Here is a 10,614-nt window from a genome sequence, read left to right on the forward strand (position 1 = left end):
GTCCCTATAGCTGTATCTGGTGGTCCCTATAGTCCCTATAGCTGAATCTGGTGGTCCCTATAGTCCCTATAGCTGTATCTGGTGGTCCCTATAGTCCCCATGGCTGTATCTTGGTGTCCCTATAGTCCCTATAGCTGTATCTGGTGGTCCCTACAGCTGTATCTGGTGGTCCCTATAGTCCCTATAGCTGTATCTGGTGGTCCCTATAGTCCCTATAGCTGTATCTGGTGGTTCCTATAGTCCCTATAGCTGAATCTGGTGGTCCCTATAGTCCCTATAGCTGTATCTGGTGGTCCCTATAGTCCCTATAGCTGAATCTGGTGGTCCCTATAGTCCCTATAGCTGTATCTGGTGGTCCCTATAGTCCCTATAGCTGAATCTTGTGGTCCCTATAGTCCCTATAGCTGTATCTGGTGGTTCCTATAGTCCCTATAGCTGAATCTGGTGGTCCCTATAGTCCCTATAGCTGTATCTGGTGGTCCCTATAGTCCCTATAGCTGTATCTGGGGGTCCCTTTAGTCCCTATAGCTGAATCTGGTGGTCCCTATAGTCCCTATAGCTGTATCTGGTGGTCCCTACAGTCCCTATAGCTGTATCTGGTGGTCCCTATAGTCCCTATAGCTGTATCTGGTTGTTCCTATAGTCCCTATAGCTGAATCTGGTGGTCCCTATAGTCCCTATAGCTGTATCTGGTGGTCCCTATAGTCCCTATAGCTGTATCTGGAGGTTCCTATAGTCCCTATAGCTGAATCTGGTGGTCCCTATAGTCCCTATAGCTGTATCTGGTCGTCCCTATAGTCCCTATAGCTGTATCTGGTGGTTCCTATAGTCCCTATAGCTGAATCTGGTGGTCCCTCAATGTCCCTATAGCTGTATCTGGTGGTCCCTATAGTCCCTATAGCTGTATCTGGTGGTCCCTATAGTCCCTATAGCTGAATCTGGTGGGCCCTATAGTCCCTATAGCTGTATCTGGTGGTCCCTATAGTCCCTATAGCTGTATCTGGTGGTTCCTATAGTCCCTATAGCTGAATCTGGTGGTCCCTATAGTCCCTATAGCTGTATCTGGTGGTCCCTATAGTCCCTATAGCTGTATCTGGTGGTCCCTATAGTCCCTATAGCTGTATCTTGGTGTCCCTATAGTCCCTATAGCTGTATCTGGTGGTCCCTATAGCTGTATCTGGTGGTCCCTATAGCTGTATCTGGTGGTCCCTATAGTCCCCATAGCTGTATATGGTGGTCCCTATAGTCCCTATAGCTGTATCTGGTGGTTCCTATAGTCCCTATAGCTGAATCTGGTGGTCCCTATAGTCCCTATAGCTGTATCTGGTGGTCCCTATAGTCCCTATAGCTGAATCTGGTGGTCCCTATAGTCCCTATAGCTGTATCTGGTGGTCCCTATAGTCCCTATAGCTGTATCTGGTGGTTCCTATAGTCCCTATAGCTGAATCTTGTGGTCCCTATAGTCCCTATAGCTGAATCTGGTGGTCCCTATAGTCCCTATAGCTGTATCTGGTGGTCCCTATAGTCCCTATAGCTGAATCTGGTGGTCCCTATAGTCCCTATAGCTGTATCTGGTGGTCCCTATAGTCCCCATAGCTGTATCTTGGTGTCCCTATAGTCCCTATAGCTGTATCTGGTGGTCCCTACAGCTGTATCTGGTGGTCCCTATAGTCCCTATAGCTGTATCTGGTGGTCCCTATAGTCCCTATAGCTGTATCTGGTGGTTCCTATAGTCCCTATAGCTGAATCTGGTGGTCCCTATAGTCCCTATAGCTGTATCTGGTGGTCCCTATAGTCCCTATAGCTGAATCTGGTGGTCCCTATAGTCCCTATAGCTGTATCTGGTGGTCCCTATAGTCCCTATAGCTGAATCTTGTGGTCCCTATAGTCCCTATAGCTGTATCTGGTGGTCCCTATAGTCCCCATAGCTGTATCTTGGTGTCCCTATAGTCCCTATAGCTGTATCTGGTGGTCCCTATAGCTGTATATGGTGGTCCCTATAGTCCCTATAGCTGTATCTGGTGTTCCCTATAGTCCCTATATCTGAATCTGGTGGTCCCTATAGTCCCTATAGCTGTATCTGGTGGTCCCTATAGTCCCTATAGCTGTATCTGGTGGTCCCTATAGTCCCTATAGCTGTATCTGGTGGTCCCTATAGCTGTAGCTGTTTCATGCTATTGTATTCAGTTAACTTCATATTACTTTATTCTATTGTATTAATACAATCACACTCAGGGGCCAAATTATAAAGTACATTTTACAGCAGGTTCAATTGCATCGGTTGAAAATGACAGCTCTGTCACAAAGGGCACATAACTAATGCTTTGGCATTGTTGAGAAGCTACATCCTTCAATATATTCCATCACATTCATATCTTATCCATGGATTTTCTGATGATAAATAATACATGTAAAAACAGTTTTTTGGGACCTACTTGTTGCCAACCTACATACAGTATATTACCTTAAACAGCCCTAAGGCATCGCGCCATCTTTCTGATCTGGAGGACAGTTATATGAGTTGTTATCCTTCTCTGGTCTGCCTGTTTGACGGTTCAGCGTGAGCCTCCCGGTGCCCATTACCAAGATGCCAGATGATCAGCGCGGGATGGAGGTCCCACGGGACAGGAGCCACGTGACTACGCCCTGCCACGAGATGGCAGCGGCAGATGGCATGGGTACCCGCTCTGGCAGTTGGCATGAGTGTCATTTCTCAAAGAAAGACAGAGAGAGAGAGAGGAGGGGGGAGAAGGAGAGAGAGAAAGAGAGAGAGAGAGAGAGAGGTGGAGAGAGAGAGAGGTGGAGAGAGAGAGAGAGAGAGAGGAGGGGGGAGAAGGAGAGAGAGGTGGAGAGAGAGAGGTGGAGAGAGAAAGAGAGAGAGAGAGAGAGAGAGAGAGAGAGAGGAGGGGGGAGAGAACGACACCAGTAAAGGAATGATTCTGTCATTTTGTTTGCAAGAGAAGAGAGAGGAGAGAAGAGAGGAGAGAAGAGAGGAGAGAAGAGAGGAGAGAAGAGAGGAGAGAAGGTGGCACAGAACAGAGAGAAGGGAGATACTAGAGAACATGCACACCGCCCGCTGACATACATTCAGGTGAGGAGACTTGTCTTGGTATACGGATTGTTTCACCTATCATATGCATGTTGTTCTATCAATAGTTTGTCACTAAATAGCATATATATATGTATAACTAATTTATTCAGAAATGTTGATTGCTGGAGCATGTGACTTTGGCCTTGGTTTTGCCAAATAGCAACACAACATCTCTCCAGATTCTCCATATATAGGAGAAGCACACGAAAATTTGACATTGACAGGCTATACATAGTGTGGGCATTGTAATAGTTTATGTGTTGACTGCATTGCTTGCGTGTGTGTTAACTGGGAGTTGTGGTCTATAGGAATCATGTTGACTCTACCGTATGAAGAACCAGATATGACGTATGAGCCCCGGTTTGGAGTCAACTACCCCCGTGGGAGCTTACCGGATCTGGAGCCAAACCCGATACACAGCCTGAACGTCACGTCGAACCCGGAGAGAGAGGGTGAGGAGGAGCCAGACCCGATACACAGCCTGGACATCACGTCGAACCTGGAGAGAGAGGGCGAGGAGGAGCCAGACCCGATACACAGCCTGGAACTCAGGTCGAACCCGGAGAGAGAGGGTGAGGAGGAGCCAGACCCGATACACAGCCTGAACGTCACGTCGAACCCGGAGAGAGAGGGCGAGGAGGAGCCAGACCCGATACACAGCCTGGACATCACGTCGGACCCAGAGGAGGGTGACATCTCAGAAAGAGAGGATGAGGAAGAAGAGAGAGAGGATGACATCCAGCAGGATGAAAACGGACACCCCAGAAAGAGAGGACCACGGAGAAAGAAGTTGACAAAAGGTAGACAGGAGAGGGTCACGGTGCGCCGTCATGAGGCAAACGCCCGTGAGCGCAGCAGGATGCACGGTCTGAACGACGCGTTAGAGAGCCTCCGAAAGGTGGTGCCCTGCTACTCCAAGACCCAGAAGCTCTCCAAGATAGAGACTCTGCGCCTGGCTAAGAACTACATCTGGGCCCTGTCAGAGACGCTGTCTGCGGGCAAGAAGCCGGACCTGCTGGGGTTCGTTCAAACTCTGTGTAAGGGCCTGTCCCAGCCCACGACCAACCTGGTGGCTGGCTGTCTGCAGTTGAAAGCCAGGTCCTTCCTCACGGACCACAACGGAGAGGTGACGTACCCCGGTAGTACGGCCCACTATGACAACATGTATCCCTACCCCGGGGCAGATCTGGGCACGGCCCCTGGACAAGCCTGCAGCACCCTGGGCAGCGCCAAGCCGTCCTACCACAGCCGGCACTACAGCTACGGTGGCCAGTACGAGCCGTGCTACGACCACACGCCTCCTGAGGGAGGAAGGGAGGGACACCTAGGCGGACAGATCAGCCCTCCTCTGAACTTTAACGGCATATTCTCTCTGAAACACGACGAACCGGAGGAGTACGGGAAGAGCGGCCACTATGGGATGAGATACAGTTCTGTGCCCGGTCACGGCTCCCTCAGCTCGGCATCCATGTACCGGGTATCGCCAGAGGGCCGGTTACACTATGAATTACACCTTCGGTCCGCAGGGCAGACCCACAAGGCTGAGACTCAGAGCCAGTAGGCAGAACTGCCAGGCTGGGACTCAGAGCCAGAAGGCAGAGCTGCCAGGCTGGGACTCAGAGCCAGAAGGCAGAGCTACCAGGCTGGGACTCAGAGCCAGCAGGCAGAGCTACCAGGCTGGGACTCAGAGCCAGTAGGCAGAGCTACCAGGCTGGGACTCAGAGCCAGTAGGCAGAGCTACCAGGCGGGGACTCAGAGCCAGTAGGCAGAGGCATAATTAATAGAACACTTAAAAGGTTATACTTCCCCTGTTACTATTCATCACACACACACACACACACACACACACACACACACACACACACACACACACACACACACACACACACACACACACACACACACACACAGATCACCAGTGGAAGGAGCACGGTGTGCCAATACAAAGTGTTTAACATGCAATTTATTGATTGATGAGTTTATGAATGTATTAATTTCTTCCCTGTGTATTGAATTATCTATGTAACTATTTGTTTATTCATTGACCTTAACATATAGCAGTTTGTCACAGGGAATTTAACACTGGTTTGATTGCAAATGTTGTGTAAAAATATTTTCTATTGTGTTTTTAAAATTGGGCCTATATCTATAGCTGATAAACAACTAGGCTACTGAATCATATTAATACAATTATTATGAAAACTTGGAGACGACCAGCGGTGTAGATTATCAAGGTAAAAAGCAAACACGAATTATCATCTCATCAGGGAATTATGTTTCATTTGACTTGTTTTCGCCGTGAGGAGACCTGCAACAATCTTCTATAAAGAGACGCAATGCCAGAAATATCCCAACTACAGGAAGAGATTCCAGAGAAACATGTTCAATACTAATTTAATCCCACATAAGAAAGGCCTCTGTAATGCTATAGGCCTTTGTGCTGACTGGGTGCATGTTGGAATATAGGTGTTTAAATAAGGCTCATTAATTATGTCGTCGTGCCAAAGCCTCAACGCAGCAGCTAAGCTCAATGTGTGCTCAAATCAAATTAACGCTTCAACTGTATAAAAGTCGAAGGAAAATGCATTTGTATTTAAATCAGTGAAGTAAAAAAAGGTGAATGTGATCGCTTAATGTATTTGAAAAAATGATGATCCATTAGTTTACGAATAGGCCTACTTCATTTTTTTTGTCTTAATAATGTGTTTAAAAATAATGTGAATGATATAATTTTGTGAAAATGTTTCGGTGCAGTATTGAGTGACTGTTGTTCTGTAAATCATCATCAATATCGATCATCACCTCCATCCTCACTATTCTAACTGAAGAACATCATAATATCATGAGCCAGAATGCAGTATATGCTCTTAGAGAAAAAGGTTCTGGATATTACCAAAGAATGGTTATATGCTAGCTTTATGTATGGCACCCTTCAGGTTCTATATGAAACCTTATATGGAACCCAAGTGTTCTATATGGAACCTTATATGGAACCCAAGTGTTCTACATAGAATCTTATATGGAACCCAAGTGTTCTACATAGAATCTTATATGGAACCCAAGTGTTCTATATGGAACCAATTTTGTTTTAGTGAAGAAGAACCCCTGGGGTTCTGATCAAACAACCCTACAAAAGGGTTCTGTACCTAACCTTTAGGTGTGCCATATATGAAGCAAGCAATACCCTTTTTGGTTCTATCCAGAAGGGTTAGGGTTTTCTAAGAGTTACAGTGCCTTGCGAAAGTATTCGGCCCCCTTGAACTTTGCGACCTTTTGCCACATTTCAGGCTTCAAACATAAAGATATAAAACTGTATTTTTTTGTGAAGAATCAACAACAAGTGGGACACAATCATGAAGTGGAACGACATTTATTGGATATTTCAAACTTTTTTAACAAATCAAAAAACTGAAAAATTGGGCGTGCAAAATTATTCAGCCCCCTTAAGTTAATACTTTGTAGCGCCACCTTTTGCTGCGATTACAGCTGTAAGTCGCTTGGGGTATGTCTCTATCAGTTTTGCACATCGAGAGACTGAAATGTTTTCCCATTCCTCCTTGCAAAACAGCTCGAGCTCAGTGAGGTTGGATGGAGAGCATTTGTGAACAGCAGTTTTCAGTTCTTTCCACAGATTCTCGATTGGATTCAGGTCTGGACTTTGACTTGGCCATTCTAACACCTGGATATGTTTATTTTTGAACCATTCCATTGTAGATTTTGCTTTATGTTTTGGATCATTGTCTTGTTGGAAGACAAATCTCCGTCCCAGTCTCAGGTCTTTTGCAGACTCCATCAGGTTTTCTTCCAGAATGGTCCTGTATTTGTCTCCATCCATCTTCCCATCAATTTTAACCATCTTCCCTGTCCCTGCTGAAGAAAAGCAGGCCCAAACCATGATGCTGCCACCACCATGTTTGACAGTGGGGATGGTGTGTTCAGCTGTGTTGCTTTTAAGCCAAACATAACGTTTTGCATTGTTGCCAAAAAGTTCAATTTTGGTTTCATCTGACCAGAGCACCTTCTTCCACATGTTTGGTGTGTCTCCCAGGTGGCTTGTGGCAAACTTTAAACAACACTTTTTATGGATATCTTTAATAAATGGCTTTCTTCTTGCCACTCTTCCATGAAGGCCAAATTTGTGCAATATACAACTGATTGTTGTCCTATGGACAGAGTCTCCCACCTCAGCTGTAGATCTCTGCAGTTCATCCAGAGTGATCATGGGCCTCTTGGCTGCATCTCTGATCAGTCTTCTCCTTGTATGAGCTGAAAGTTTAGAGGGACGGCCAGGTCTTGCTAGATTTGCAGTGGTCTGATACTCCTTCCATTTCAATATTATCGCTTGCACAGTGCTCCTTGGGATGTTTAAAGCTTGGGAAATCTTTTTGTATCCAAATCCGGCTCTAAACTTCTTCACAACAGTATCTCGGACCTGCCTGGTGTGTTCCTTGTTCTTCATGATGCTCTCGGCGCTTTTAACAGACCTCTGAGACTATCACAGTGCAGGTGCATTTATACGGAGACTTGATTACACACAGGTGGATTGTATTTATCATCATTAGTCATTTAGGTCAACATTGGATCATTCAGAGATCCTCACTGAACTTCTGGAGAGAGTTTGCTGCACTGAAAGTAAAGGGACTGAATAATTTTGCACGCCCAATTTTTCTGTTTTTGATTTGTTAAAAAAGTTTGAAATATCCAATAAATGTCGTTCCACTTCATGATTGTGTCCCACTAGTTGTTGATTCTTCACAAAAAAATACAGTTTTATATCTTTATGTTTGAAGCCTGAAATGTGGCAAAAGGTCGCAAAGTTCAAGGGGGCCGAATACTTTCGCAAGGCACTGTATGTATGGATATTTCTAAGCCTTACTTTGACAGAGTTGTTGAGGTCAGATATGCACCGGTATGGGGACCATGATTATGGGCTTTGGGCTGTGGACGGTATTGTTATTGTTTTTACTTTAGCCTTTATTTATCCAGGAAGTTCCATTGAGGTTAGAAAACCTCTATGAGCATTACGTGGGGCTAGATTAACCTGCGGTAACCGACAACTGCGTAGCAGCTTCATTGATTTTATTTATGCGGTGTCAGCTGTCAAATCAACAAGCGGCTCGCAGCATTATATCTAAAGAGGACATTACCATTACAAGGGCCAACTGGCATTAGTAATAATCCCATGTAGACTTGTTCAAACACTGGAATGTGTGATGTAATCTACACCTTGATTAGGCTGATATAAATCCTTATTATCTTGTTTCATGATTTTCTATTTGAGTGTCATTAATTCTATATAGCCTAGCTACATTCTGAAGGGTCGTGACAACCACATGAGCAGCAAGCCGCTCACCGATGTGACAGCTCTAAGGCAGTTACACCTCCGCAAAAAACACCAGCTATCGGGGTGTCGGCTTTTGTGGTTAAACTCTTGATCAGACAGTGGCTATAGACTTTGGCCTGTGTAGTCCTACACGGTAAGAGTGATGGGTTATGTACAGTAATGTGTAACGGTCCCATGATAGGGGATAGATGATCTATCAATTCACACACACACACACACACACACACACACACACACACACACACACACACACACACACACACACACGTCTATCAACAGAGTATTATTTATATTACAATTCTATACATTATTATTACAATCATTTATATTATTTATATTTATGTACATTATTATTACAAACATTTATATTATTTAAATGTATTTTTATGTTATTTTTGCAGAGTGAAAAACGGCGCTTGATGGTGTGATCTCTGAGTCAGATGTGTTTATGCACAGTAGGGTGGGTGGTCTCGAGGGTCCTTCTGACCACATATTTATAAATCAAAAAAGACAGCTGATATAATGGCCTATGATAATCACATATTTCCAATAAAACATACAAGAGAGATATAGTGAATCACTTTGCCAGATGCGCATTTTGAAAGACACAACAAAGAAAAGAAAACAGGTTGCCAGTAGGATGCAAATCACAATACAATGTTTCAGCACCATGGACAGCACACATGGCTTTATATACAGCTCTGCAGGTAGTCAGCACCATGGACAGAACACATGGCTCTATATAGAGCTCTGCAGATAGTCAGCACCATGGACAGAACACATGGCTTTATATACAGCTCTGCAGGTAGTCAGCACCATGGACAGAACACATGGCTCTATATAGAGCTCTGCAGGTAGTCAGCACCATGGACAGAACACATGGCTCTATATAGAGCTCTGCAAGTAGTCAGCACCATGGACAGAACACATGGCTTTATATACAGCTCTGCAGGTAGTCAGCACCATGGACAGAACACATGGCTCTATATAGAGCTCTGCAGATAGTCAGCACCATGGACAGAACACATGGCTTTATATACAGCTCTGCAGGTAGTCAGCACCATGGACAGAACACATGGCTCTATATAGAGCTCTGCAGGTAGTCAGCACCATGGACAGAACACATGGCTCTATATAGAGCTCTGCAAGTAGTCAGCACCATGGACAGAACACATGGCTCTATATAGAGCTCTGCAGGTAGTCAGCACCATGGACAGAACAAATGGCTCTATATAGAGCTCTGCAGGTAGTCAGCACCATGGACAGAACACATGGCTTTATATAGAGCTCTGCAGGTAGTCAGCACCATGGACAGAACACATGGCTTTATATAGAGCTCTGCAGGTAGTCAGCACCATGGACAGAACAAATGGCTTTATATAGAGCTCTGCAGGTAGTCAGCACCATGGACAGAACACATGGCTTTATATAGAGCTCTGCAGGTAGTCAGCACCATGGACAGAACACATGGCTTTATATAGAGCTCTGCAGGTAGTCAGCACCATGGACAGAACACATGGCTCTATATAGAGCTCTGCAGGTAGTCAGCACCATGGACAGAACACATGGCTCTATATAGAGCTCTGCAGGTAGTCAGCACCATGGACAGAACAAATGGCTCTATATAGAGCTCTGCAGGTAGTCAGCACCATGGACAGAACACATGGCTCTATATAGAGCTCTGCAGGTAGTCAGCACCATGGACAGAACACATCGCTCTATATAGAGCTCTGCAGGTAGTCAGCACCATGGACAGAACACATGGCTCTATATAGAGCTCTGCAGGTAGTCAGCACCATGGACAGAACACATGGCTATATATATAGAGCTCTGCAGGTAGTCAGCACCATGGACAGAACACGTGGCTCTATATAGAGCTCTCTAGGTAGTCACCACCATGGGCAGAACACATGGCTCTATATAGAGCTCTGCAGGTAGTCAGCACTATGGACAGCACACATGGCTTTATATAGAGCTCTGCAGGTAGTCAGCAACATGGACAGAACACATGGCTCTATATAGAGCTCTGCAGGTAGTCAGCCCCATGGACAGAACACATGGCTCTATATAGAGCTCTGCAGGTAGTCAGCACCATGGACAAAACACGTGGCTCTATATAGAGCTCTGCAGGTAGTCAGCACCATGGACAGAACACATGGCTCTATATAGAGCTCTCTAG

The 10,614-nt window shown here is 45.4% G+C and overlaps 1 protein-coding gene across 1 annotated transcript; it reads left to right on the plus strand.

Annotated features, from left to right (window-relative positions):
* Window positions 1-2,871: 2,871 nt before the first annotated feature.
* On the plus strand, window positions 2,872-5,836 carry LOC110530903 (neurogenic differentiation factor 6-B). Its single transcript, XM_036986792.1, has 2 exons — window positions 2,872-3,091; window positions 3,400-5,836. The coding sequence occupies exon 2, from the start codon at window positions 3,405-3,407 to the stop codon at window positions 4,650-4,652; it is 1,248 nt and encodes a 415-aa protein (XP_036842687.1). The 5' UTR covers window positions 2,872-3,091; window positions 3,400-3,404; the 3' UTR covers window positions 4,653-5,836.
* Window positions 5,837-10,614: the final 4,778 nt, after the last annotated feature.

This window comes from Oncorhynchus mykiss, chromosome 8, assembly GCF_013265735.2.
Source record: "Oncorhynchus mykiss isolate Arlee chromosome 8, USDA_OmykA_1.1, whole genome shotgun sequence".
Lineage (NCBI taxonomy): Eukaryota > Metazoa > Chordata > Actinopteri > Salmoniformes > Salmonidae > Oncorhynchus > Oncorhynchus mykiss.